Raw genomic sequence first — 27,524 nt, 5'->3', positions numbered from 1 at the left:
CCGACCCTTTTGCGTCTAGGCGACATTTGTGTTCTTTCCAAAATATCTCAACACTGAGGTTTTCTTCAGTGTTTTTCCTGGTCCAGTGTGTTTCCAATCACATCTCCACCATGGGCTCCGGAGTACTTTTTGTCTTGGGCATGTCGCAGATCCCTCCTGGAGTCCCTACTGCAGGACGCTGTGAGTCAGCAATCCCCTTCAGCTCTGGGGCTGGCCTGGAGGGTTAATGGTCATTTCATCAAGTCCCCAGGGGATCTAGACAAAAGGGGACTCTGACTAGGTCTGTCCCGAGACTCTGTGACCTTCCCCCACCTCCTGGGCCCAAGCTGGACTTTGAAGGAGGTGGAGTAGGGGAGGGTGAGTTGTCATTGGCTAAGGTTCTTGTCCTCCTGGAATTTGGCACTTCGAGTGCTGGGCACGGTGAATCCCAGATAACATTGTCTTCCGCCTTCCAAGTTTTGAGTTCCATTGGCAGCCAGATGGCATAATGAATTCACAGAGAAGCAATGCCCATGGCCAAGAATGTGCTGGCTTTTCCCCAGCACCCTCTCCTTTAACTCTAAGAAGACTTGCTAGCTGACGAGCTCTCTCAACACACAGGTCAGGCTGAAGTTAGGCGTTGGGATGTTTTTCCCAGGCTGGGCCAGCCCGACCTGTTGGGGTGGGGATCATTAAACTGGAAAAAAACTTGAAAAAAAACCCCCAAAAAACAAAAAAACAAAACAGGAGAAGCCAGAAGATTTCTTTGTGCACTTTCATGGAATTTTTACAAAACACTTGCACATGAAACCTATTTGTTTTCAAGTCACTAGTGGGATCCTCTAGTTATCTCCATAAGCATAGAGATCTTGACCCTGATTTTCCTCTTTCCTAGAGGAAGGTAGCCTCAGGTCCTGAGGGTGTTAGGACTCCCTGCAGTGGAAGACTCAATCTGGATCCGCCCTTCTCTGCACCTGCACCCAGCTAGGGGATGCACTTGATTCCTGGGGACTTCCTCCCTCTTGTCAGGTCTCCATTATGGCTCTGGGCTACAAGCTGATAAGGGAGGGTTAAAACATGGGCTCTCTGCCAAGTGAAGAAGGACAAGGCAGTTTTCCTGAGGGGAGGCACTTCCCTGATAGGCCCTGAGGTCCGGGGGGGATTGTTAGGGCTCAGAATCTACCAGTTTGCTCTGGTTTAGCATTAGCACCCCCTCCCCTTCCAAGTCTCCAGTACCAAGAGGGATTCCCAAAAGCTTTTGTGCAGAATAATTGATATCTGTTGCTGAGTTATCAGAGGATTCTGCCTGCTACCTTCTCTTCTTTGGGGTTGTTACTCAGCCTCAAGTGGAAGGGAACAACCCCTGGGAGGTGGGTTGATGTTCCAGGAGATCAAAGCAGTCCTTTGATGGAGTGCCCCTGAGGAGGTTGCGTTAGTGGTCTGAAGGCCCAGGCCACTGCATGGGTAGAATCTACAGTGCTGAACACAGTGGTCATCTGGGCAGCCTCGGGATGAAGAAGGGACAGAGTCACCAAAAGAGAGAGACTCCTAGGTTCTGAAAAGTGCATGGTCTCTGGGTGCAGAGCTGCCGGGCACAGAGTGGGGCAGCTGAAGGAGGTAAGGCTCAGCGTTCTAACCAGGTTCATCCCTGTGTCCTGGGACAGCCAGATCCCCTCTATACCCAGCCATGCAGTCATAGGGCCATTCATGAAGCTTCCACACAGGTCTGCACAGTGGTACTTGTCCTCTTCTTGGCTCATTCTTGGAAGTCAAGGTGTCCATTGGCTGCCATGGGTGGGTGAGATGAGTGAGCTTGTGGCTTGCTCATTGCTGGACAGGGTCTGAGGGCCAGGGAGGGGGTGACAGGTGGATTCACCAGACTCTGTCTGTCCCTTGGAGGAACAGGGTTTGAGATGGTGTTTTCTAGGGAGGCAGGGAGGGAGGGAGGGGAAGGAGAGAAATGGAGAGAGGAGGAGGAGGAGGGGAAAGCAGAACCAGAGTCCTGGAGGACACACTTCCTCTCCTGTCGATTCCTGTGGTCCTGGGCTTATCCTCTGTGGAGTTCCAGGTGCCAGGTGCTCTGGAGGTCGCATGGGAACCAGCGGGGCCCTCACAGGGCGGTCAGGGTCTCTGCATGAAACATGCTCCCAAACATCTCCTGAGGGGCCACAGGAAGGAGTGGGGAAGAGCAAGGGAAAGTGTTAGACCTGTGGGGTCAGGGCGACTGGAACCAAGAGGTGACCGTGTGGACCTCTAGTTAAGTGAGTGAGCGAGTGTGTGTGTGTGTGTGTGTGTGAGAGAGAGAGAGAGAGAGAGAGAGAGAGAACAGGGCAGAGGCGGGGTTAGCCAGGAGGTGAACTGGGGTACAGCAGTGGCAGGAAGAAATGCCAGATCTGAGTTCTAAATGGCCTCTGGTGTGCTGGGTGACCTTCCACGGGTCCCTTCCTTGTTTTTTTTGAATTTCATTTTCTCCATTAGGGAGAACGAGGGTTGAAACCAGGGGACGCTATCTGTAGCGTTGTACAGATGGTAAAGCTGTGAAGCGCTGCCTCCTTTGATAAGCTATTTCCGTCTTATACAGGGTTTCTGGAATGTGCTGGAGATTCCAAGGGGGCATAGAAACCAGCCTGCCAAATCTCTGTGGCTCCAGCTCTGTTTTCCAGTGTCTCCCACCTGCCGTCAGCACTCTCAGAGATGTAGTCAGAGGACCATGGAACTCAAACCCCCAAAGAGTGGGAAGAGGCACAAAAAGATGTTATTCTTCATAGGTCTAAAGCCAGATTTCTCTAGACCTAGTCATCTGATTTCTTTTAGTTCAGGGTTTTGGAGTAGTACTAATTCCCATGGGCTCTGGGGTGAGGGGACAGTGCCTCTCATTTTTGCATAGCTTTCAGTTCTTAAGGCCTGTTCACTTGCAATAATAATGCATTTGTATCCCCAGAATCCATTCAACTCCACCAGAATAGAATTTTCTAAAAGCAGTTTTTGGTTTTTTGGGGGGTACCAGGGATTGAACCCAGGGGTGCTTAACCGCTGAACCACATCCCCAGCCCTTTTTTATATTTTATCTAGAGACAGGGTCTTGCTGAGTTGCTTAGGGCCTCACTAAGTTGCTGAGGCTGGCTTTGAACTTGCGATCCTCCTGCCTCAGCCTCCCGAACTGTGCGGGAGTGTGCGGCAGACATGTGCGGCAGTGCCTGGCAAGAGCAGAGGTCTTTGTTTTGTTCACGGCTAGATGCCCACCCTGCAACTGCATAAGACAAATAGTATGCACTCCATAAATAAACCTTTGAATTAGTGAAAGAACAAATGACTCCCTCTTACTGCCCCCCTACTGCCAATCTTGTAGGGGACAAGTATTATTCATATTTCCCTTATTTTAGATGATGGCGGGACCTCGTGGTGTTATGAGACTTTCTCCAGATCACAGTGTGATGTGAGGCTTTCTCCAGAACACAGTAGAGGTAAGAATAGATATCAGTTCTCTAGGACTTGGCCTGGTAACTCTCCCTACCCCCAGGATGCCTTTCAGGGAGTGAGAAGAATTAAGATCTGCTATTAAAAGAAAGAGGAGGCTGAAACTTGGTTTCAAGGCGACTGCTCTGGCCAGACGTGAGAGTCCTGGGAACACCCTGTATTGGAGGAGACCCTCTCCCTCCCTCCCCTTCCCCTTCTTCCCTCTGCTCACCTGTTCTAAGTCCCAGTAGCTGGGGCCATCCTCCTCTGAATCATACAAGGAGAGCTCAGTGTCCCCTGGAACCTAGAGGGAGGGAAGCCACTGCAGAATGAGCTCAGTGACAGAAGGACAAAGGGGGCGCATGGTGGCAAGAAGGACGCATGGCAGACCCCAGTGGGCGCCATGTTTCCCACATAATTTGTCCTCCTGTTCCTCCTTTCACCTGCCTCATCTGCCTCACAAAATACAGCCCAGCTATGGTCTCTCTGACACCAGGCAGCTGTGCAAAGGGCCTATTCTCCTTTGAGGACCTTTAGAGGGAGGGAAGGTTTCCTTAGCTTACAAGGTGATGGGCCATCACCTGACCTGGGGGGATTCCTTTCCTGTCTCTGGGAATCTGTAAATGTAGGATAATCAGACTCACCTTGATGCTTTTTCCCTCACCATGCCATTGAAGAGGAGTGTGTGTGTGTGTGTGTGTGTGTGTGTGTGTGAGATTTATATATACAAATGTACTCCATAATAGGCAAATCAATATTATATATAAATTATTTATAAATATATAAATAATAAAGTATAAATGTGTATATATATTTAAACCATAATAATGTCATTATTGGTACAATAACAAACGCTGAGGATTCATCCCTGTCTCCCAGTGGGCTCGGTGGATGGGGTTCATGAAGCAGGGGGGGCCTGCTGTTCCCCTAGAGCTTCCCTCTGAGCATGGAGGGCTGGAGCCAAGGCCCTGGGTTTCCCAGGACAGTCGTTCAGCACTTGGAACAGATGGCTTCACCTTCCCCATCTCTTAAGGCAAAGAGCAAATCGTTGCTCTAGGGCCAGGAAAGTCCACAGAGGGCAGAGGAGGTTTAAGCAGAGGCCAGGGGAACAAACAATCTGGGAAGGCCAAGGGCAGGGCCTGAGCTGGGAAGGGACTGGTGGTGAGGGAGGGGTGGCTGGGGAGACAGGGGCAAGGGCCCCAATGAAGCGGACTTCTCCTGACTCCTCAACTTCCTAGAGTCCCAGACAGTGTTATTTGTATCTCATTTGCATATTACTTATGGAACTAGTAAATTAAACCAGAGGCTGGGTCCCAGCCTCCTCATCCATCAGCAGCCTGAAATCTCCAAGTGCTGCAAAATCAAACCAGGCAGACTCCCCGCCTCCCCTCCCCTCCCCTCCCCAAAGGCCCTTTTAGAAAGGGTGAAGGAGGAGGCAGTGAGCAATGCCAGATGATAGGGCAGCGTGTACTATGTGTGCTGTAGGGAAATTAATATTAAAAAAGGGCCTTTTTTTTAACAAGGTACAAATAGTTTTTGAATGATAGAAAAGTGATAATTATCATCTAATCCTAAATCAAAACCAAAAGAAAAATGCTGTGAAGTAGGTAATAGTAGTTGATGGTGCCTATTCTACAGATAAGGAAATTGAGATTCAGAAATTGGTGTTGGAACTCAAACCTTCTCCTGCATTCTTTCTAATGCCTGTTATGTTTTTTTGATCTATATCTATATCTATATCTATATCTATATCTATATCTATATATATTTTGTACTGGTGGTTGAACCCAGAATTGTTTAACCCTTGAGCCATGTCACATCCCCAGCCCTTTTTATTTTGAAACAAGGTCAAGGCTGGCCTTGAAACTTGTGATCCTCCTGCCTCAGCCTCCTATACATGTTATCCAGCTAGCAGGCTAGGCTTTTCTAATGCCCTTTAGTTTTGCTATTTTAGTGCCCTAGGATTTCCCAGGGGCAGGGACCTTACCCCTTGGAAGCTGTGACCTGGAGCTACTTCTCTGGCATTTGCTTGGGCAAAGAGGACTGCATCATGTATGCTGGGGAAGATGTGGTTGCGTTCCAGACACCCATCTTCAAAGACACCTCCGTGGCTGATGTCATTGTACACCTGGGCTGGAAGGAAGCAAGATCACCTTCAGAGAGATAACAGCCTTTGGGGAAGAGGAAGGATGGTGAGCCCAGAGCAGACAGAGAGGAACAGAGACGCCCAAGGTTCATGTTCTTAGCGCACGTGGGCGGAGGTGCGGGCAGCATGACATTGGCACTGCCATATCAGTTCTGGACAGCAGAGGGCAACATGGGCTTGAGGATGCTGAACCTTCAACTCAGGGCATAAGGAAGCAGTTTGATTGAGGGAGTCGGTACTTTGTGGTAATTTGAGAGGAAAGACTAGCATGTCCATGGGGAAGTTGCTGCCAATTCTCTCCTGTAANGGGCAGATGAGAGTCCTGGTTGTCCTTTCTCAACTCTCCCAGTTGGCCATGGAGACTCCTCTGATACTCTCATAATCTGACCCATCTCTTATGACTTGTGACTGGATCTCTTATGAGCAGTCAGCAGTTCAGGGGAATGTTGGGGTGCTCTTATTCAGTGCCCCACCAATCTGTACCCCCCAGACATACCAGGGTGCCCTACACGTCCCCATGGATTTCTTACCATGGATGTTCACCAAGAAGACCTTGACTCCAATCTTCCCATAGGTGGAGCTCAGCTAGACGTGTGGGGAAGGCGTTGGGAACAGAGAGTGGGGGCAGAAGGAAAGGAATGTTCTGAGTGGGTCTCCAAAGTGACTCACAAAACCTACTTCAGAGGGAAGGCCAAACAAATAAGCAACCCAGGGAGCCCTGGCAGCCAAAGACAAAAATAGCAGCCGAGCACACCACTTCTCTCTGGAGTGTTGGCTGAAGCCTCCTCTAGAAAGCCCGGCGGAAATGGGGCTTTGCCAATGTGCTGGGCACTTAAAGTCTCGGTGGCCCTTCTTATGGGGCCAGATCTTTTCTTTTCATAACTTGGATTCCCGGCTCCACCTCTTTCCCCGACTTTGTGGCTTCAGGCAGAAGCCGCAGGGGAGGACTGAAGAGAGAGACTAAGGCTGTAGCCAGGCCTGGGAAGCAGGTTCAGGCTCAGGAGGCAGGCTGAGGCCTGAGGAAGGCAGGGGCCTTCACATCTCCTGGCTGCTGGTGACATTGGCCCACACGATCTCTGTGCCCCTCTGTACCCCTGTGCTGTCTCCATCTGAGGTTTGCTGACTCCCTGACATCAGGGGTGGCCACTGAGAAGTCATCAGATGGGTACATTCACTCAGGGTCCCTTGGTCACCTGTGTGACCCAAGGGTTGGGGACAAGGTGTTACTTTTCTTCTCTCCTAGGTTGGCCAGTGAGGGTAGGAAGGGCCAGCAGATTGTGATCTCGAGCCAAGCTACACTCTACTCAGAGAACCCTGGGGTGGGATCCCAGAGGCCTCAGAGGCCTGGTGCCTGTTGGTGTGGGGTGGCACAGGGGGACCGGAAACTCAAAAGAGATTTACTATCGTGTGCCGGCTCAGCAGAGAGTATCCTGTCCTGGTCATGTCTGGGGAAAGGAGGGATCCCTAGGGGCCTTGAGTGTCCTTCAGCTGGTTGAAATGAGGGCTCCAAGTTAAGGGGGTGCGGGGAGCAGGAGCAGGGGCCATGCACCCTCTCCCTGGGGGCCTCACCTTGCCCAGGGCTTTGATGCCCATCAAGTCCACAAAGCTGACTCCACTCATGTCTAGGATGAGGGTGTGGAAGGTGACAAAGGGTGGGACACTGGCCAGGGTGTCACTGGGCTCACTGGGGGACCCAGCAGAGGCTGATGGCTCACATGGGGTGGCTGAGGAGGTGTCAGGGCTGAAGGTGATGTAGGATATGCTGGCGCCGTTGGCTGGGGTCTGGTTGTTGTTGGGGTCTGTGGGGGAGGCGTTTTCAAAGTCCTGCTGAAGCTCCTGCAGGGAGACGGTCTGGGGGGTGGGGCGGGGGTCAGAGGCAGGGACCATGGAACCAAGTCAGACGTGGCTATGGCCGCAGCAGGGTGAGGAGCAGGTGGAGGTGAATAGCTCAGTTTGGTGCTGTGAATAAGGCCCAGGGAACCCCACTGGAGAGGCCGCTCCCAGAGCCCCTTCCTGAGGCAGGGCCTGCAAGCCTGGTCTCCCCCAGTCCAGGGAGAGAGTCCAGGACCCCTCCAGAGAGGCCCTGAAACCTCGGTTCACTCTGCTCAGGAGGAAGGCCCTGTGGGGACAGCAGAGCTCTTAGGCATTTGCCCACGTCTGCCTGCTCCTCCATGCCTCCCATCCTGGCCGTGGTACTCTGGGTTGTCTGGGCACCCTAGGAAATCCATGGAAGCTCTCCATTATCTGGGGTTGCTCATGGGTCCACAGACAGTGTCCTATCTTGGCCAGAACATGGGAGTTCAGTGTCTTCCCTGGGAGCTGGCAGCCCATCACCAAAGAAGATTGCCTGGCAGCCAGCAGGCAGTGCTCATAGACTTCCTGTCTTTGCCTCTCGGTGGGGTACCAGGGCCAAGGTCGGCATGGTGGCCGGGCTGCTCCTGGCCTCTGCTCACCTTGGTTTTCATGAAGAGGGACTTCCTCTGTTGTGTGGGCATCATTCTTTTCTCCTGCTTCCTGAGGTATTTTTGCTTGGCTAGCAATACTTTCTGGGGATCCATACCTGTCTGTAGGGAGAGGTTCAACAAGAATCTTTCTTTTTTTAAATTATTTTTTTATGTAGCATTAAGGATGGAACCCAGGGCATGCACAGGCTAGGCAAGTGCTCTCCCAGTGAGCTCTATCCCCGGCCCTTTTTATTTCATTTTAAGACAAGGACTCACTAAATTGATGGTGGTTGGCCTTGAACTTGTGATCCTCCAGCCTCAGCCTCCCAGGTAGCTATGATTATAGGTGTGCACCACCACATCTGGTTCCAACAACAATCTTGACCTCCACCTTTGCTGGGGTGGTCTGCTCTTTGCTCCCAGCCCTTCTCTACTTTCATTTTCTGGTCACTCTTTCTTCAGCCCTCCTGGTCACCAAGGACTGAGGCTTACCTTGGCAACAACCTTTTGCCTGAAGATCTCTGAGTTGGCAAAGTAGAGGGGGGAGCAGTAAGTGACGATCTTAATCCCCTCAATTTCCTGGACCTGTGAGAAGGAGACTGAGCTCAGGTTGCAGAAATGTCTTGACTGTTGTTTTTTTCTTTCTATTTTTAAACACCTCTGCTCGGGGTGGGGGCAAGGCCAAAGAGTGAGGTCATCAGCTTGGATTACCTACCCGATTGTAGGTCTTGGGATTCACATAAATGTCAGTGTCCATGACCTGGGCCAGCGCGTAGCCATTTCGACTAGAAAAAAGAAAGATGGCAGACAATGCTATGGTGGGCCTGGAAGGATGCTGGGGTGGAGCCCAGGTGGGGCAATGTTGGAACAGGGTCCTGTCCTCATCCCTGGGCTTGTCTCTGCCAGTTGTTCTGCACTGGAGACACATGCCTAGTGGGGATGTCAGGCAGGCCTTTGAGGCAGCTCAGGGGAGAGAAAGGGTGAGATTTCACAAAATGACCAGGTTAGGTGGCCCTGAAATCATCACTTCCTGGTTCTGAGTTCTTAAGAAGAGAAGGCAGGGTTTCTCCAACATTCAGCACCCTCGCTGCCCTGGCCAGATCCTCTCCCTGTACCCAGGGCCTGTCCTACTCAATCCCTTTATAGGAAGAGCGTGGCCCTGTGCTCTGCCCTGGTGCTCTCCTGGGTGGGGTCCCCTTAGGTCTTGGGGACTGGCTGTGCTTCTGGAAGGGTGTTGGGTCTCACCCACCAGCTCTTTGTCTACATTCTCTGTACCCCCAGCCCGCTAAGACCAGGCTGGCTTCTTCTGGGAGTTTTAAGGTATGAGAAGTCAGACAGCCCATCCTGTGCCTGCAGTCTTGGTTGGGCCACACATCCTCTGGCCCTGGCAGCATCTCCAGTGCCTGGGCCAAAAGGTGTCAGGTGCAGCGGGCTGAGCTAGGCCTTGGTGTGGGAGCCCCTAGCAGGCCGGCTCAGCAACCCGCTGCTGTGCCTGGGAGTCAGGAGGCTGTTACTTACAACTGAGTCTGGAAGACGACAACAAGGACGGAGAAGGCGACACCCACTGCCACACCGTAGGGCAGGCTCAGGAAGAAGGAGGAGAGGAAGCTCACCACCCAGACACACTGTGAGGAGAGAGATGTCAAAAGCAGGCCTGGGGAGAAAAACTGCCTCTTTCAGGAAGTCTTCCTGGATTAGCCAATTTTGTTCACTGTCAGCACAACCTCAGACCCATCCTTCCCTTTTGATTGCAGGTTTGCAGTGATTTACGTGTTTGTACTTTGGTTAGACTTACCTGCTTCCCTTACGTTGAGTGTGGCTGCCTGATCATTTTCTCTTTCTTTTTTGGTAGTGCTGGGGATTGAACCCAGAGACTCGTGCCGACAAGGCAAAGGCTTTACCACTGAGCTACATCCTCAATCTCTTGCCTGTTTTAAAAATAGAAGCCCCAGCGTCCAGAGGGAGAGCATGTATATAATAAGATTGTGCATCTTGGGTTCAGCGTTTGGTTCTCTTCTTAGCTGTGTGAGCTGTGGTTTCCTAACCCACAAAGGGATTCGAGTTAAGGAACGCAAAGGTCCCAGTCTTGGGATCAATGAGTGATCAATATATCAGGTGCTTGGACCTGCACCGATAGGCTGGGGCCAGGGGCCTTTAGGGATCCCCAAATTCCTCTAAAAGGAATCGGTCTTCCTGGATTCCCATAGAGAATTGTGGTGAAGGTCAAGTGGAACCACAGCACTATGTGTATATAAGAGGCGATTGCATGTTGGGATGAGGAAAAGTAGATCCTTGGGCTGGGAATTGGGGCATAATTTTTCTTCCCAGCCCCATCACTCCCCATCAGATAGCCCACTCTGTGCTCTGACTTTGAGGGTTTCCTTCCCTGCACTGAGTAGATGAGCTTCTCTCTCACCGGAGACAACACAGCCCAGGGGGCTGGAATTCAAGACCTGGGGTTCCCATCCACTCAGCCCCTTGCCTCCTCTGGAGCCTTTGATGATTTACTTAGCCACTTTGAGCCTTGATTTTGTCATCTTTGAAGGAGGTTAGCAAATCCTCTCCCTGGCTCAAATGCAGCTAATGCAATGTCATCGGTACCTGGGAGCCTGCATTACTATTGCCCAGTGGGAGACGCACTTGGCGTGCGTGACTAATCAAGATAATAAGTCATGCTGCAGATTGTTTGTGGTTACTTGGTGCTTTCCCACTGTGATCTCACCTAATCCACAGAACCAGTGTCTGACGCAGACATAACTATCATCCTCATTTACAGATGAGGAAACAGAAGCCCAAAGAAATCTAGTAACTTGCTCAAGACCCTGATCCTCTGGCTTTATGTTCCAAACTTTCTTACAAAGTGATTTTCTTGTGCTGTTTTGAACTGTGAATTATAAAAATAAGAGTAACTAAGTTTGATTGAGCACAAATACAACTCGGGCAGCGTGCAGTTTACTCATATGACCTCGTTTCTTCCTCATAAGCAATCAAAGGGTTGGAGAGTAGAAAACACCCATTTCACAGATGAAGAAGATGAGAGTCAGAGAGGTTAAGGAACTTGCTATTGACCAGAGAGCTAGGGAATGACTGAGGTAGGGTTTAAACATAGGATGCCTTGCTCCAAAGCCTGGATATTTAACCACTCAGGGAACAGCAGACCGGAGGGCTCAAAGATAAGCTGGGGCTGTGGGTTGGAGGAGGGAAAGGTCCTGGACAGGTGCCCCGAGCTGCCCACTACTTACGCAATCCAGCTTGCTCTTCCTCCACAGGTAGTAGGGGTCGGTGAGTTGCTTGAGGGAGGTCTTGAGGTTGACAGCTATCAGGGCTCCCAGCACGGCCTGGAGAGGCAGAATGTGGCTCCACGTCACCTGGGGTACTCCCTTCTTCCTGCACACCTGACCCTGAGACTGGCAGCTTAGAGTTGGAGTTCTAGAGCACTTCCTCTGGCAGAACCCCCAAACCTCTCCGCTCAATCTTAGGCTTGGAAAGTGCCGTTGCTAGAGCCATGGAATTCACCTGGCCCCATCTCTGTCCTTGTCTCTCCACTTATCCTCAAATGGCTCTTGTAAGCCCTGCTAGCCGGGCAGTACCAGGGCCTGGCACCCTAGGAAGTGCACAAAGTGCCTGGGGCTATACCCTAAGACCAGAAGGCTAGGGTTGGGAACAGTCCTGCACCACGAGCTGTCTCTCCAGGTAGACTCTCTCAGGCTCAGTCTCCCTCCTCTGTAAAATGGAGAGAATAAAACCTGCGTGTCTACCTTACAGGTTGTGATTGAGACTAAGTGTGACAATGACAGTGCTTCATAATCTAAGATCTACCCAACTCCTAGGGATCATTGGTGCTTGGAGTCTCTTGCTGTCTTCTGCTCCCCAGCTGGGCTCTTACCTTGGGGAGAGGATACAGGTAGGACCCCAGGACCAGCATGGTGATCATCACTACCAGAGACACGCACAGGCTTGCCACCTATTCAGAGAAAGAGTTGGGAACAGGGGGATGCTGTGGAAGTCTTGCCCTTGGTTGTTCCCATAGATGCCTTTGGTGGAGTGGAGACTGAGTAGGGAGAGGATGGGGCTGGGAAGGTGGGGCTGGGTTCTGTTTCACACCCCCCCACCCCACCCCCAGTACAGGGCTCACCTGGGATTTTCCACCAGCTCCATCCACAGCCAGAGTGACAGAGAGCGCGCAGCAAATGACATGGATTTTAAAGAAGGAACCAAAGAAATTGCTGCAGCCCAGGGCGATCATCTCCTATAGGAAGGGGGCAGAGTTGGTGGGAGGGCAGCGACCCAAAATAGTCAGTGTGCACTCTGGATCTTGGGCCTATGACTTGAGAGTGACCCTGGTGCCATGAAGTCACACACTACCAGTCAAGAGGAGGTCAGCCTCTTGGGATCAGAGTCTCCCCAAGCCCTCAGCTCAAAGGGCCCCCAAATCTCTTGCAGGTCTCTGTTGGCCCATCCCACCCAGCCCTGCTGAGGGCAGCCAAAGCTACCTGGTTGGAATCCACGTCATAGCCATGCTTGCTGGCCAGGGTCCGGCCCATAGCCAGGTTGATGACGTAGCCCACGATGGCCAAGGAGAAGGCTGTGCCTATCATGTCCTTCCACTGCGAAACCACGGGTGACACTGGAACAGGGAACCTGTGGAGGAGCCGGAAAGAAGGCAAGGCCCAGGGGTGTGAGGAGAGGGAAGGGAGTCCTTCCTCAGCCCTCAGGGGCCAGCCAGAGCCCCCTGCTGTGCACCAGGGGCATCTCTTCCTAACTCATCCCTGCCAGTCTCTCTCACTGCAGCCCGGGGGTGCTGCACCATCACTTCTGTTTCACAAAGGAGGAAGCCAGGCTTCGAGAACCTCCTCATCACAGAACTGGCCAGTGGTAGGGCCTTGTCTGTTTGTGTCCAGATTCTGAACTCTTGCACTCCCCTAGTTTATGGACTCACGGGCCCCCAGTGCTTGAGGATGTCCTTCGCATGCCTTCTTCTGCTCAGTAGGACAGGCTCTGCCCCTGGCCTCCTGGGGCCCAGCATGGTGCTTGGCACAACATGGATGCCTAACAAATCTGGTTGATCCTAATGGTCACCACTGTGCATGGATAAACAGGGCCAAGAGCAAGGCAGAGGGCCAGCAGGAGAAGTTCTGCTGAACAGCACTTATAGCGTGAGACTTGCAGGGGAGGGTCGCTGTGAAGACCCATGTTCCATAAAGAGGTCAGCCTTGGCTGGTTGCGCGGCTCTTCTTGGTAATAAGTAATAGTAGATGTTCTCCTGTGACCAGTGTCATACTGTTTCTAATGGACTGTCACAGAGATCATGTCATCCCCATCGGAGCCCAGGGGGTCGGGGGTGGGGCCAGGCCTCTGGATCACCTGGACTCACCCACTTTGGATCTCTCCCACGATCTGCATGTGATACTTTCTGGGCATCTTATAGCTCCCGGAAATAGCTGTTGCCACCACCACCTGCAAATCCCAAGGTGGAGAATGAGGATTGGCTCTCTGTTGGGGCCAGGGCAGGGGTCTCTCCCTAGTCTCTCTTTTCTTTGGAGGCACCAAATCACACTATCTTGCCTCCTTTGGATGGGGGTAGGTGGAGGGGGCAGACACACCTACTGAAGGAGTAGGAAGTAGGAGTAGGAAGGGGAAGTGGGAATAGGAAGTCCCACACCCGGGGCATGGAATGGGTTCCATGTAACTTTCTGTCCCCTGGCTGTCAGTGGAGGGATGGGGTGAGGGACAGGTAGGGGTTCCCTTGGGCCTATCTCTTCTCACAGCCCCTAAATCCCAGTCCCCCCAACATCCCAGCCCTGGGCAAGATCTTACCACAATCATCTCCGAAGGAATGGGGAAGCGGATCTTGTGCATGTAGCGAGCATTGAGCTCCTTCACCAGCACCAGGAAGGCTCCGCTGATGAGGGCGAAGATGAGCGAGGCGATGTTGGTGTGGGGGAGGTTTTTGCAAATGTCAATGAAGGTCTGGGGGAGAGAGCATGAGGCTCACAGGCTCCCACCCCTTGACCCCATACTAACCCGCTCCTGGGTGCCTGTCTCAAGGGAGAGATGCCCTGAGTGCTTATGGAGGTGAACAAAGGCTGAACACAGACCCTGGTCATGAACATTGCCATCTCCCACTATCCTCTCCCAAAGGACATGTGGGGAACTCATGCTAGGATGGAAATACTTTCTTTTCCTCTAGAAGAGTTCAAACTTAAGGAGGGATGAAGATTACACTTAAGGAAGGTCTTCCCAAGCAGGGACAGGTTGGGGCACTGCAATGGGGGGTGGGGAACCAATGGAAAGTACATTTCTTTTTCTGCAGGAATAAACCACAGAGAATCTCAGGAAGCTCTCGAGGGCATGGGTTCAACTCCCTCCTTCCATGGTGGGAATTCCCGCAGAATCCTCTGAACAATGGCTCAGCCAGCCTTTGCTTGAGAACATCTCAGAATGAGCAGCTCACAACTTCCTTCAACAGTATCCTCTGCTCATGCATCTGCTTGAGGTCTGCCCCACTGGCAGGGTGCCTCCCCAGACTCACAAAGACGATGGACCCCGGGCCTGCGTAGGAAGGAATGGTCAATCCAAAAATGTACTTGAGCACGGAGATCAGAATCTGTAGGCCAGCAGCCGTCATGAAGCCCCGGATGAAGGACTCGGAGAGGTAGATGGCTACAAAGCCGAACTGCATGAAGCCCAGGCCCATCTGAGGGGAAGAAAGGAGGTGGCAGGAGAGACCCACGATGGGTCAACCACCCCTGCAACCTGACCAGCACAAATCCAGGCCTGGAGCTCCCACCGTGCTGGGACACAGTGGCTCTAGGGAAAAGGGTCCTCTGTGGCTTCCTCCTGCCCTTCACTGTGCCCTATGTGGCCGCCACCAGGCCTTTGGTTCTTTATCGGGCCTTTGTCACGTCACCCCTCTGGCTTTGACTTCCTTATCTGCAAAATAAACTTGGTCCTTCTGAGTGCTTTCTCTCTCCGTATGACACCGTCACACACCTGATTGCCCAAGCCAGAAAGTGGAGTCACCCTCCCTCACCTCCCACATCCCATCTATCACCAAGCCCCGCTGATGCTCCTGGAACAACGTCCACCCCCATCTCCCTCTCCATGGCCACCACCTTGGTCTAGGCCCCTGTGACTCCTGCCTGGGCCTCTGCAGAGACTCCCAACAGGTCTCTCCCTTGATTCTAATTCACCTTCCAGCCAGAAGCCCCAGTAAGTCTTATAGACTGCCCATTGGATCCAAAGCCACTTCTTAGGGGACAGACTGACTTCACTGTCTGGCCCCTGATACCTTTCTGGCCTATTCTCTGGCCTTCTACCCTCTGGTCACATCACACTTTTTGCTGATTTCTGGTCAGACTCCCTTTCTGAGGCCTCTGTGCTTTGGGGTGCTGTCTCCCTCGGCACCCCCCCCCCATCCTTCTATACTTGATCCTTCATTCATGGGTTAGCTTCTAGTCATCCTTCAGGCTGAGGTCAAATGTCACCTCCCTTTTGAGGTTTTCCTTGATTCTCTCTTCTGTGTCCCTGCAGCCATTTGTAAGGAGCTCTAGGGGGTTGCTTATCTCACATTCATTTATTGGTCAACATGGCTACTTCCTCGGCTGGGCTGGGAGCACCTGAGAACTGAGCCTCTTTTTTATTTATCTTTGTATCCTCAGGGCTCAGTTCTTGGCACATGAAACGTAAAGTGAATGAATAAATGAACGGACTCGGGGCTGCTTCTTGCTCTTGCATTTTGTCAGACTGAGCTTCCCTCCCCAAGCCCCAGGGAATCCTTTGCACTTCTTGGGAGAAGCTCGGTTTACATGGTGCACCTGCTGCCTTGGTGTGGGGCAAAGGGGCGTGGGGAATGCTGGCAGGGAGCTGGGTTTCTCCAAGGGGCAGTGGAGAAAGGCTGTGAATCTTTTTTTTTTTTTTAGGCAGTTTTAAAGCTCAGGGCGGATTCATCAGGCGCCATTGCTGGTCGTAGGAATGGTCCTAACATGGGCACAGGTGAAAAGATACTCTGAATTTTTAAGGTATTTTTTGCTCTGGGATGAAGAATATGGAGGAAGACAGAGCCCTAAATCAGACCTATCATCATATAAAGGGCTCTGGGGCAGGGGCGGAGCAGCCTGGTTTCTTCCCAAGGTGGAACCCTAGCAGGGCTGGGGACTTGTCCACCTTACCTGGATGATGGCGGTCAGGCAGGCGAGTGTGGCCGACACATGCAGCCTCTCTGTCTCCATGGCTGCCGTGTCCACGTAGCTCTCATTGGTGGCATTGTTGAAGACTTGGAATTTCGACTCTGGGGCCAGCTGCAGACAGATGTTACCCACCAGGATGCTGATAACGGCAAAGGTACCTGTGGTGCCCCACCCAGCCAGCAAAAATGAGAGGTTTGGAGCACACCCATGGAAAGCATCCTGATCCCCGGGGCGATGGATCCCTGCACTTCCACCCTCCTCTCCAGTGTGACAATGCCACTGACGTCCAGTCACCCTCTGCACTCTCCAACCACCTATGCTTTTACCTGTCAACAGCATCTCATTGACATGTGAGGCCACCACTCACCAGAACCAGAATCAGAGACCAGCCCTGGTGGACAGGCCCCTTTTCTCTAGCTCACCTAGCATCAGAGAACTCCAAATGTCCCTTTAGTGGCCTGCTGAGACCACTCTGGCCCCTGGACAGTGATTTCTCACACCTGTGTAGTGTAGGCCTTATCTTATTTTGTCAAGTTATCCACTCCTTCCAGGGAGGGGGATAGAACAGGTCATGCTGACTGAGCTCAGTGGTTTCTCCAAGGTCACTGAGAACCTGGGACTGATACAGTGACCGTCCCTCCAGGATCAATCAGTACCGACACCAGGAAAATGCAATGGAACCCATCCCCCTGGGCCATGCCACCCATCCTTGAGGTCCAGGTCATCTTGCCTGTCGAAAGAAGAGAGACCTTACCTGGCACCATCTGGTGCACACCCCCCAGGAAGAAGTAGGTCAGGAGAGGGAAGAAGGAGGAGTAGAGGCCGTTGACTGCAGGAAGGTTGGCCAGCAGAGCAAATGCCATGCCTGCAGGGGACAAGGAGATCCAAAGCTCAGGAGCACTAGAGAGAAGAAGAGGTGGGAGCAGCAGGCCAGGACTGGCTGAGGGGACCCCTCACCTTGTGGCACCTGGATGCATCCCCCACTGAGTCCGCCCAGCAGGTCGGGGATGATATAGTCCTTGATCTTGTACTTGGGGATCCAGGAGAGCACCGGCAGCAACCCGAACACCACGGCTTTAATCTTGGCTGAGGAACAGCTACAGGGAAGGAGGCAGGTTGGAGAGGGATGATAATTAATCTCATTTATTAATTCACAATTCACTTGGATCTCAGGAAACTGAGCACCCACAGACCATGCGGAGGATTCTGAGCAGGCAGAAACTTTCTCTGGAGAGCTTGTCAATGCACCCTGGGCTGGAGGTCTTCTCACTGCTGACTGCTCACCTGGGACGTCTACAAGGCTTGGCTTCAAGGTGTGAATTTTATGGTGGCTCAGGCTTCTGAGATGTCAGGTCCAACCCTGGCTCAGATGGCCTTTCTCTAGGCCTGAGTGACTGAGCCTAGGCCCGACTGCCCTCGTCTGGGCTCCTGCAGCTCTGGGTGCACCCTGTGACTTAATTCTTGCCTTTCCTCTGTCTCAACTCAGCAGACCCCGTGATGGCGAGAGGTCTGTCTCTCTTGTTCCCCCTCATACACTTTGAATGTTACAGAGGTGTGCTTGTGAACTATTTGTTGGATAGAAGAATAAGTAAATAGTTAAATGGATGAGCCAGTTTTGACACGGGGTCTGAGCGGGGGCTATCTGTTGCTCTTTTTTCTTAAACTTCCTTCCAAAAGGAAGGCTCTGTTGTCCCTGTGGGGTGCACTGCAGCTGACTCGCTGACCTTTCTGTGCCATGCTCGAGAGCTGGAGTTCCCCCTGGTTAATGGATGGGTGGAGGGGGAAGAATGGGAGAGCTGTTCCTTGGCCAACACAGGCTAGGGAGAGTTGATCCCTTCCCTGTTTGTTGAGTACCTTGAGGTCCTTTCATGGTGACTCCGGAGCGGCAGGAACAAGGGCTTACAAATTCAAGGGCGACAGCCGGTGGATTGATGACTGGAAGGGGGTGGGGGGCATTTTCTTTTCTTCTCCCAGTTAAGGGAACTCAAATACTCAGGGCCCATCTGGTGACTCACTGGCCTGCTCTGATTAGGCTTCTTTTCCTGCCCGCCACCAATTCCTGCTCTTTACTCTTGCTCAATAATAGTTTCCCTGACACTGGGTCCCCTGGATGTCACCCAAGACTGAAACCAACACAGACAATGCTTTGTGTCCAGAAAAGTCTAGGCAGATTTTCTGACCCAACTGACACTGTGGAATGGCATTGCCGTCCGCCTCTGACTGTCCAGTCTTCTCTGGGGCTTACAGGTGCCTCCCTCCTCCCTGGTATGGTGGAAAGGGAGTTGAAAGTGGTAAATAACTTCATGCATCTCTAAAGTCTGATCCTAGGAGAGGATCAGGGGGTCCTTCTGTAGGGGCTCTGCAGGGTGTTGGCTTGTGGTAGAGGAAACTGGACTCCCAAGCAGACAGCTGGCTGGGTAAAGAATAACAGGGCATTCGAGGTCTAGTGCCTGCCCGATCTTCTTGCAACCCTGCCCTATGTGGGTAAATCTGAGGTCTGAAAAGAGCTGGAAGCAAGATCAAAAATATCTGTAGATGCCTCATTAGTGGAGAGACTGATTAGTGTTCTAGACATTCATTCATTCATTCATTCATTATCAATCACATATTTATGGAGCATCTTCTCTGTGCCAGGAACTGTCCAAGGCTCCCAGGCCAGCCCCATGGGAATGGAGAGTTCCCTGGCTCCTTTTAGAATTTTCACCATCCTATCTTTTAGGAAAAAAGCAGACCCTCCTTATTCCCTCAGCATCAGAGCAACCCAAATTTGGGGTTCCTTTGGGCTCAAAGACTGGCCGAGCTCTTAAGTCTGAGGAACATAACTGTGGGTATGGTGCCCAAACCCTGGGCACCCATGGCTTTGACTATAACTAGGCAGAGATGGAGCCTCCCAAGGGAAGCAGGGTTGGGCTGGGGCTTTTAGTAAAAACTCAAGTGGGTGATTCCCTCAGCCTGAACCAGTTCCACCTGCATCTCCACTTTAGCCGCCGCCAGTGACCTCAATCCAGGTAACTGAATCAGCTGTTTCTCCCAGGGGAACGAGGGAGCGTAAGCCAGCCCACAGCCAGGCCTGCGCGAGGCCTGCCAGGAGTCTAGGAACGGGGAGAGTGCAGCTGGGGCCCCAGCTCCCGGAGCGTGGGTATGCATCGCCTGGGTGTCCTCTTTCTTTGAGGCAAGGCCCATAGTTGGGGTATCTGGGTGCTGAAAGAGCCTGAGGCTGGTGGCACCATACCCCTTCAGGAGAGCCCAGGAATTTAGGGCATCCTTTAAGAATTCTCTGGACCAGGTACAGAAAGGAATGTCAAGGAGGGAAAGAGGAGAAAGGGGATGGGATATGGTGGCTTCAGGCGTTTTTTAACAAAGGTCATGGAGTGGGGGGTTCTGATGCTCCCTTCCCCTCCCTATCCTAGCATGTGCATCTTAAGCTCATGTGAAGACCCAAAAGAGACTTGAAGGGACTGAGATGATGGGGAGGCCCTAGGCAGGGAGTCAGGGATGCTCTAAAACCCTTCTGAAACTGAATGGCTCTTGCTCCTCCTCCTTATCCTCTTTGCAGAGAGGGGGTCTCAGGACAGATAAGCTTGTAGGCTCTAAAGTTCAGGATTTAGAACCTCCCCTTCCAGATCTTCCCTACATTCTGTCTTAGGAATCCTAGTGCAGGAGCCATGCCCTGGCTCAGGAAGGATTTTGGCAAGGAGCAGAGGAAAAAGGAGACAGGTTCTGGGCCACATTACCTGAAGGCATTGCGAAGTTTCTCTCCCACTGGGTACGGCCGGTCCTTCTTCTCAAACTCATCATCGAAGAGGGTGAGAGAATATGCGGTTCTGTCTACCACGTAGCGGGGCCTGGGCTGGCTCATGTCTGGGGCATTTACAAGCTTTGGGAGAAGCAAGGAGAGGAGAGTGAGGGGGCATCCCTCCCCAGCGCCAGCCAGGGCCCTCTCTCTGTCTGTTCTTGCTGCAGGGGCGTTTTATTCTGGTCCTCCCCGCCCCCATCCAGCAAGGTGCCTCCCTTCCCATTGTCGCCTTCCCGCCAGACTCCCTCCTTTTGGTGGCCTTCCTTCTCAGGCACTGATGATACACACACTTGCCCTGGCTGTTTTGCTTGGCGCCCAGCACGTGGCTGGCACTCCACACCTGTGACATCACCATCACCCCCGCCGAGCACCAGGCACAGGGGAGGTGGGAGTACAGAGGTAGAAGTCACAGCTGGATTCAGTGGATTGATCCTCTGGCCCCTCTTGGAGCCCCTACAAACTACCACTCTGTCCCCAGGTCTCAGTTTCCCTGGCAGATGGGTCATGCCACTCAATCAGTCCACTTGGGACAAATAGAGAGAACAGCCTTCCTGGAGGCAGAGGAATGGCTGGGGTGACTTCAGGAGGACCTTTCTCAAATGAGACATCCAGGACTTCACCAACAGGTTTCCCCAGAGGGAAAATGGTGTGTCTGGGGAAATCAGGATGGTCCCGCTGCCGGTAGCCTCTCCCACAACTTCCTGGGCCCAGCCTCTCCCCCCACCCTCGTGGACTGGTGTCCCTCCTCCTCTGCTTTGCGCAACCTCACTGTTGATCCAGGAGCCGAGTTGGGCAGAGCCTGGTGCTAGGGCCCTTAAGGCCCAGAGGGGTTCCCTGTGGGACCCTTCCCCCGCCCACCACTGTCTTCCAACTCCTGGTCCCTTCTCCTGTGCCCTGACCCCCTAAACTGGGAAGACCTACTTGGAGGAAGGAGAGGGGGCAGTTTACCTCCACCTTTAGATGGAGGGTTTATATTTGGCAAGTGGGGAGGGTGGGGTGGCTGTGTCCAGTTTGGCTAAAAATCTGAGATGTGTAACCTCACGACAGGAGGGAGATGGCTCTGGACTTCTTAGAGGAGGACCTGGGGGGAGGAGGGAGGTTATCAGAGGGGAGCAGTCTGGTGGGTAATTTTTGTGGAAGGGGACACTGGGGGGGAGAGAGAGAGAGAGAGAGAGAGAGAGAGAGAGAGAGAGAGAGAATGAATGAGCGTATTTACTAAGGGTCTGGAGACCTGTTTGTACTCAGAAGGGTAACATTGCCTCTCTGAATCTCAGGCTCCTCATTAGCAAAATGGGGAGCAGCCCCCCTACTTCACAGCGTTGTTGTGAAGATCCAATGATGTAATGGCTAAGATTTTACCTACATAAAATGTAGAGAATGATGCAAATGTTGAGTTTCTGTCCTTAATGAGGTTGTACTTGAATTAATGAGGGCTGGGCTGGTGCATCCCATTCATTGGGTCTTGGCACCGAGGTCCAGGGGGAACTGCAGGTAAGGGATGGATTCCTGGAAAAAAAAATCCCATGGATGATACCCCACAGAAGGCAAGATGGGGGCACGAGCCTCCCCACGTCCCCTGCCCAGCCCCTTGCCTGGCACTTAGTCGGTACACAACAGATGCTTGTTGAGTGAATCAATAAATGGTGTTTTGGAAGAGACATGGGCAGAAATGAGTAAGGATAATGGCACGTGAGACATTTCAGTGGGAGAAATGCAGGGTGGCATCGGAAAAGCAGCACAGGCTTTACCGCCAGAATGACCTGGGTTCAAAGATTCAGTTTCTTCATCCCTAAGTGGGGATAATAGCAGCCCCAGACAGTTGCTATGAGGATTTGACAAGATCTAGAGTGTGAAGTGCTTGGCTTTTCATAGGCATCCAGTAAATGGTAACGGCGATGATTATAATTATTAAGATGGGAGGATGCTCCCTTCTGTACAGGAGAGACTATTACCCGGCCTCCAGCCCTTCACCTTCATGAGGCAGGTTGGCCTCACTCTTCCTCCATGCCTTCTATGGTATCTGCAAGGGTCTGGCTTTCCAAGTGATGTTCTTGGTGGACTCTTTGGAGGCCATGAGTGGGGAGCAGGATTTTCCAAGGAATCTGAGCTACAGACCTGGTTTCAGAGAGACTTATGTTTTGGGGAGTGAGTTCCAGGCCATCAAATAGACCACTTGCAAAGACACAGCCCAGCTGGGCACAGTGGGGCGTGGCTGTCATCCCAGCAGCTCGGGAGACTGAGGCAGGAGGATTGAAAGTTTGAGGCCAGCCTCAGCAACTTAGTGAAACCTTTAGCAACTTTGTGAGACCCTGTCTCTAGATTTAAAAATAAATAAATTTAAAAAAAAGGACTGGGGATGTGGCTCAGGGATAAAATCCCCAGTTAAAAACAAACAAACAAAAAAAAAACCCACCCCAAATTTTGGAAGAGGTGATGGGAAATTTTGCTTCCATACCCACCAACAGGAAGTGACCTCAGAAGCGCCTTCCGAGGCCACTCCCAAAGGCCAGAAGTTCTGTCAGTGCATTGGGAGTGGGGGGCTGCGGTGGGTGCTACTAATACCCAGTCTTACTAAGGCCTACTTTCCCAGCTCCTCACACTGATTTCCCCATTTCTGCAGTGGTACCTTTCTCCCTGTGTCTCAGTCCCTCCCCTGCCACTCCACCTTGTCCTTTTCCTACCCCTCAGCCTCCACGTTCATTGCTAATCAGCCTACTGTGGTGGTTTTGTCCCTTCTGCTATTTCTTCCCTTCCTCTTCCTCTCTTGTCCATCGCCTCTGCACCTTTACTCTGTCCTTCCACCTCCAAGTCTGGCCTCGCACCTGGACTGTTGCAATCGCCCTCTAACTGATTTCCTGGCCTCCAGCCCTGCCTCTTCCACTCCAGCCTACACCCCCTGCTCAGAAATCTCTATCTTCCTCATTTCCAGAAGGGTGAAGCCAAACCCCTAGTTCTGACAATTTTTGATGTTTCACCCTCTGGTCTTGTGTGGGTGGGTGGGTGGACTTGTTGGCTGGGTCCCTCTGGACCATCCAGGTGGGTCTGTCCAGCACCCTCTGCCAAACCAATTTGGGTCTCTGTTCACACTTTGCTCTTAACGCCAGTTGAACTGACTGACTCACTTCTGCTTTCCCAGACCTGCCCATCCTTGAGATGGCTTCCGTCCCTCCTCCTCCCCACTCCTCCTTTTGTCTACGAAACCTTTCCAGACCACCCCAGCCTGGAGCCCCCTCTCTCCTCTGGGATCCCCTTCCCGGGCCCCTCTCCAGCCTGTATACCGCTGTTGGCTTTGGTAATTCCCGGCTGTCCTTCCAGAGAAGGGAGGGAGGAAAGGGGCGGGGTGGTGGAAATCCTTCAGAGAGCATCAGGTAGGTGACTCAGGACTGCCTCTACCCCTGTGGGCAGGCCTCCAGAGGCTGAGAACCGGAGGCCAGGGAATCCCCTCCGACACAGGCTGACAGGGAAGAGCCCCCTGCTTTCTGCAACCCTGCATCCGTCCCTTCCCCATGCTCTCTGCCCCATTCTTTTCCAGAAACAGGGTGTTGCAGGGGAAAGACTTAGGGAGCTCTCACAACCCCTGTTTTCATGTCTCAGTAAGCAGAACCCAGGGGCCAGTCAGAGTTGGGAAGTTATTGCTCGGAGGGAATTGAGGGCTCCCTGGGCCCAAGCCTCTCATTTTTTGGATGAAGAAACTGAGTCTTGGAGGGAGGCGGGGCGAGGCGGCTCTGAACCAGGCCTTGACTCCCACTCAAGAGCCCCTGCTGGAAGGGGCTCTAGACTCCCCTAGAGACAACACTGACCCCTGCTTTCTGGAGGTTGCCCCCCCACCCCACCCCAGTGGCATCCAGAGTGCTCCTGTTGGACCACTCTGGTGACCTTGCTCCCTAGCTGAGGAGATGGGACTGCTGGGTTCCATTTCTTCCATAGAGGGCTCTGCCACCCTGGCCTTAGCTGCCCTGGACAAGGACAAGCAGAATCTCAAATCTGCAGGCTCAGGAGCTGCGCCGGGTCCTGGTGAGGAGGCGACCTCATCATACTTTCTAATCTCAAGAAGAGGGGTGTGGGGGTGTCACTTCATCTCCAGCCAGTCCTCAGCACTGGAGGAAGGGGGTTGGGAGGGGTGGGTAAGTGTGGCCAGCACAATGGGGAGGGCCTTGCCTCCTGGGGTTCTCCAGGCCGTGGGGTCCCAGAGTCCCCCAGTGAGGGGACCTCACTGTGCTGGCCTAGGGGTGGGAAGGTGAGAGGGGGAGAAGGGAGAGAGGTATAGGGAACATGGCGATCTGATCCCTAGTTAAACACACAGCTCTGCCCAGTGATGTCACCGTCCTAAAAAAAAGAGCCCAGTGCTCTGTCGCCATAGGTGCCCTGCCTCCATCAAACAGTGACAGCCCCTCCCCCGCTCCTGCCAGATCAGGGATAAATAGCAGGTGCCATGTGACAATATTGAGGAACAAAAAGGTGACTCTGGCCCTCCCACTCTGCAGAGGAAAGCAGCGCCCGTCCAAAGAGCTGGAGAGACTTGGGGTGGGGGGGAGCAGGCAGGGCTTAAGGCAGGTAGGGGGGAAAAAGAAAAGCAGATGGGAGGAAATAGGGGTGCAAGGACGATTCCTAAGCCCAGGGAGGGGAGTGGGGACAGAGGTTCAGGGGACTTGCACAGTGGCATGGCTGGGGGATGGGGAGCCAAGGGCAAATGGAGTCTGTGGGGAGCCCCTATAATGAGTTCATGCCAAAGAAAGTGCATTGGGACCTCCTCCCAATCATTTTTGTGACTAGATCTGTCCATGTCCCTAGAGTACTGTGGGCAGAGATGGGCGCTGGCACAGTGCCCAAGTTAACGCAGGGGAAGCCTTGGAAGGGTGCCCCGTGGTGAGCCTGCGGTACCTCCTGACCATTATTGTTGCTACTGTCCCCTGGAGGATTCACTTTCTTGCTCAGCCACCTTAGGCAGGTCACTCTGCTTCCTTGCCTTTCTTTTCCCCTCTGCCCTGCCCCACAGCCCCAGGTCCTTACTCTCCAGAGGTCCCCAGGATGGGCTAGAGGAAGAGCAGAGAGGCTTTTCAGAAGCCAGGACACCTGGGGAGCAGGAAGGCGGGAGCCTGTCTGTGGGTTTTGGTCAGGTCTGGAGGTGACTGAAGACGGTCATTGTGGCAGAGATTAACTTCCTTCTCAGCCCTGCCTGGCTGTGCGTGTGCGTGTGTGTGTGTGCCTGTGTATGTGTGTGTGGTGTGTTGGGGGGTGTTCCTTGACGCACCTGTGCCAGGCACGGGAGCAGCCCCGGCTTGGCCAACCTACCCTGGCGTCCTTATCACTGGTTCCTACCTGGCCAGTCGCTGTGTCTGGGAAGAGGAAAGGTCACTTTGAGGCTTCCCCTTTGCTCTGAGTGCCTCATCCAGGGTGGGAGTTCCAGGGAAAGAGTAGCCTCTGTCTGACCAGGGTGGGGATGGGAGCTGGGACAAGTAAGTGTGCTCCTGGGGCCTAGTTGGAGACTGTGTCCCTGGCAGGTGGAGGGAGTCTGTAGAGGCCTATGTACCCTTAAGGCATTTTTTAATACTTTTCTTTCTGAAATTCTCATATTTCCTGGACAAATCTCCTGTCCCCTCCTCACCCCAACCTACTCTCCTCCTCAGAGATGTGAGGGGAGGACAAATGTCCCTGAAGTGTGTGCCCTCTCTCTGGCTGCTCCAGGACTGTATCGCATGCAGGAGAGAGACTCACTGCTGGGACCCCCAAATCCCCTCTCCTTATCTCCAAGTGAACTTTCCTTCCCACTCTGGCCTCCCTGCTGGGGACATGCGGACAGATGCTGGCTGGAGGAAATGAATTCCTGCAAGAGGAATGGAGGGTAGATGTTGTGAAGTACTTCACAATAGTGAAACCTGAACAAGGTCATGGGAACAGGCACTTGGGGTTAGACTCCTAGAGGTCTCTGAGGATTTCAGGGCTAGTCTCTCTTGGAATCAGGGTCCTGGACAAGGAGAACAGTAAAGGTCCAAGAATCCAGCTCAGAGCCAAGGGTGGCCGAGTGAAGGGCCATCTCCCTTTGAGGAGGTGTCAGCTCTGTCTTCCAAATAGTGACCCCCTCACCCTTCAGAGCTCGGTCAGTGTGGAGCTGGTCCCCCAGTCCCTCAGTGAGCTAACTCTGATTATTTAATACAGTTTAATACACACAAAATACCAATCATGTGCAAATCTCCTGGAGGTCTGGTCACTGAGAGAGCAAAGAAAGTCCATCTCTGCCCCCAGGATTTCATACAAATGAGCCCCAGAGCTGACTGGACCCGGAAGGTGTCTGGGAGGGCCATTCTGGAGATGGAGGTGGCACTAGAGTATGTGGTCTCTGTGCTGCCCAGGCAGGCCCTTGTCAGGTTCTGAATGCCAGGGCCGAGATGAGAGAGTCGGGGTCGGTCAGGGCCTCTGGAGAAGGTTGTCTATGTGAGTGAAGACAGCTATCGGGGGAGGCCTTCTCTCTCCGCCCCTACTTGGTGGCCTGTGTCACTCCAGGGGGCACTGCCTTAATGCTGGTCTTCCTCCTGGCACTCAGACCCAAAGGGGCCAAGTCCCGGGAAGTTGGTACTAGAAAGACTTGCTTGGCCTAGGCTGGTGGCCCTCTGAGCTGATTTTCAGGAACAGAGGCACTGCCTGAGGTGGCTGGGACCCCTCTGAGCTGCAGGGTGAGCTCAGATGCTGGGAGCCAGCTGGCTCTTCATCCACTGACCTGACCCAAACCCTTCCATGCAGAAAAATTCATCATGGAGTCAGGTCCCCTGGGCCCTGCTCCCCGCTGCCCACCTGCCTGCCTGATGGAGCTGGTCCCTCCCCATCCTCTCCCACTCCCGGTTTCCTCTCCTTCCACTTCTTCCAATTTCTCAAGATTAATGGGGACAAATGAGGTTCCATGCAGTTCACACCAAGTGCCCAGAGCTGGTGGAGAAGTGGAAGAGGACCTCTGCAGAGGGAGGGGACCCAGCCACCCAGAGCAGGCTGGCAAACAGGCACTCAGGGCTCTTTGCTTCAAGGCTTGAGAAGAAAGGGGAGGCACCCGAGGAAGGCCACCGTCCCCCTTTCCCTGGAAGGCCTGTGAAGGAGGTTTTGTCTCGCTGTTTGGGGGTCTTCTACCACTGCCTCTGTCCCACACACTCCTTCAACCCAGCTTGGCCTTGGCAGCCAAGGTCCTTCCATGGAAGTGGGGACCCCCTGGGCTCCTCGGAGGGCCTCTCTCAGACTCAGGGGCCAGAGTATCCTTCCCACTGGTGCCCAGGTGGACCAGCAGCTCACCCCGTGACCTGTTGGTTCCTGTCATCCTCCTCTCCGTACCCCTGGCACCCGCCCTCTTCCAGGGATGACCCCGGCCTTGTGGGCTGGGCTGGGCTGGATGGGCCTTACCGGTGGGTGAGTGGAGCCGGCTGGGCAGGGCTGCAGGTGTGTCTGGGCAGCGGGCAGCAGAAAGGTGTTCGTGAGGTGTGTGAAAGGGCTCTGCTCAAATAATCCAGGGAGGCGTTTATAAATAACTTCAC

At 53.1% G+C, this 27,524-nt stretch overlaps 1 protein-coding gene across 2 annotated transcripts; it reads right to left on the bottom strand.

The window, feature by feature from the left end:
• Slc26a9 (solute carrier family 26 member 9) lies at positions 1-27,480 on the bottom strand. Of its 2 annotated transcripts, none has more exons than XM_048809535.1 (21): positions 27,394-27,480; positions 19,949-20,075; positions 17,172-17,311; positions 16,969-17,079; positions 16,197-16,372; positions 14,558-14,722; positions 13,843-13,995; positions 13,400-13,482; positions 12,519-12,666; positions 12,161-12,274; positions 11,912-11,989; positions 11,268-11,363; positions 9,544-9,650; positions 8,741-8,810; positions 8,518-8,610; positions 8,035-8,145; positions 7,151-7,432; positions 6,112-6,166; positions 5,423-5,568; positions 3,668-3,739; positions 1-2,137 (listed from the first exon to the last, which is right to left on the bottom strand). In XM_048809535.1, exons 2-21 carry the CDS (start codon positions 20,071-20,073, stop codon positions 2,090-2,092), a joined length of 2,373 nt encoding a protein of 790 aa, XP_048665492.1. In that variant the 5' UTR covers positions 20,074-20,075; positions 27,394-27,480; the 3' UTR covers positions 1-2,089. The 2 variants fall into 2 exon arrangements, with proteins under 2 accessions (XP_048665492.1, XP_015338872.1); XM_015483386.2 differs by having other exon boundaries at positions 19,949-20,091; positions 27,394-27,479.
• Between the last annotated feature and the right edge of the window lie 44 nt (positions 27,481-27,524).

The sequence above is a fragment of the Marmota marmota genome, unplaced genomic scaffold (genome assembly GCF_001458135.2).
Source record: "Marmota marmota marmota unplaced genomic scaffold, marMar, whole genome shotgun sequence".
NCBI classification, from domain to species: Eukaryota; Metazoa; Chordata; class Mammalia; order Rodentia; family Sciuridae; genus Marmota; species Marmota marmota.
The sequence above is the reverse complement of the archived record's forward strand: the minus strand, read 5'-3'. Positions and strand labels throughout refer to the sequence as shown.

Excerpts from the sequence above, each read along its gene's own strand:
- Slc26a9 (XM_048809535.1), bottom strand. The coding sequence starts at position 20,073 with ATGAGCCAGCCCAGGCCCCGCTACGTGGTAGACAGAACCGCATATTCT. Across the intron at positions 17,312-19,948 it reads AAACTTCGCAATGCCTTCAG|CTGTTCCTCAGCCAAGATTA; the intron begins GTAATGTGGCCC and ends CCTTCCCTGTAG. Across the intron at positions 6,167-7,150 it reads GCATCAAAGCCCTGGGCAAG|CTGAGCTCCACCTATGGGAA; the intron begins GTGAGGCCCCCA and ends CCACACGTCTAG.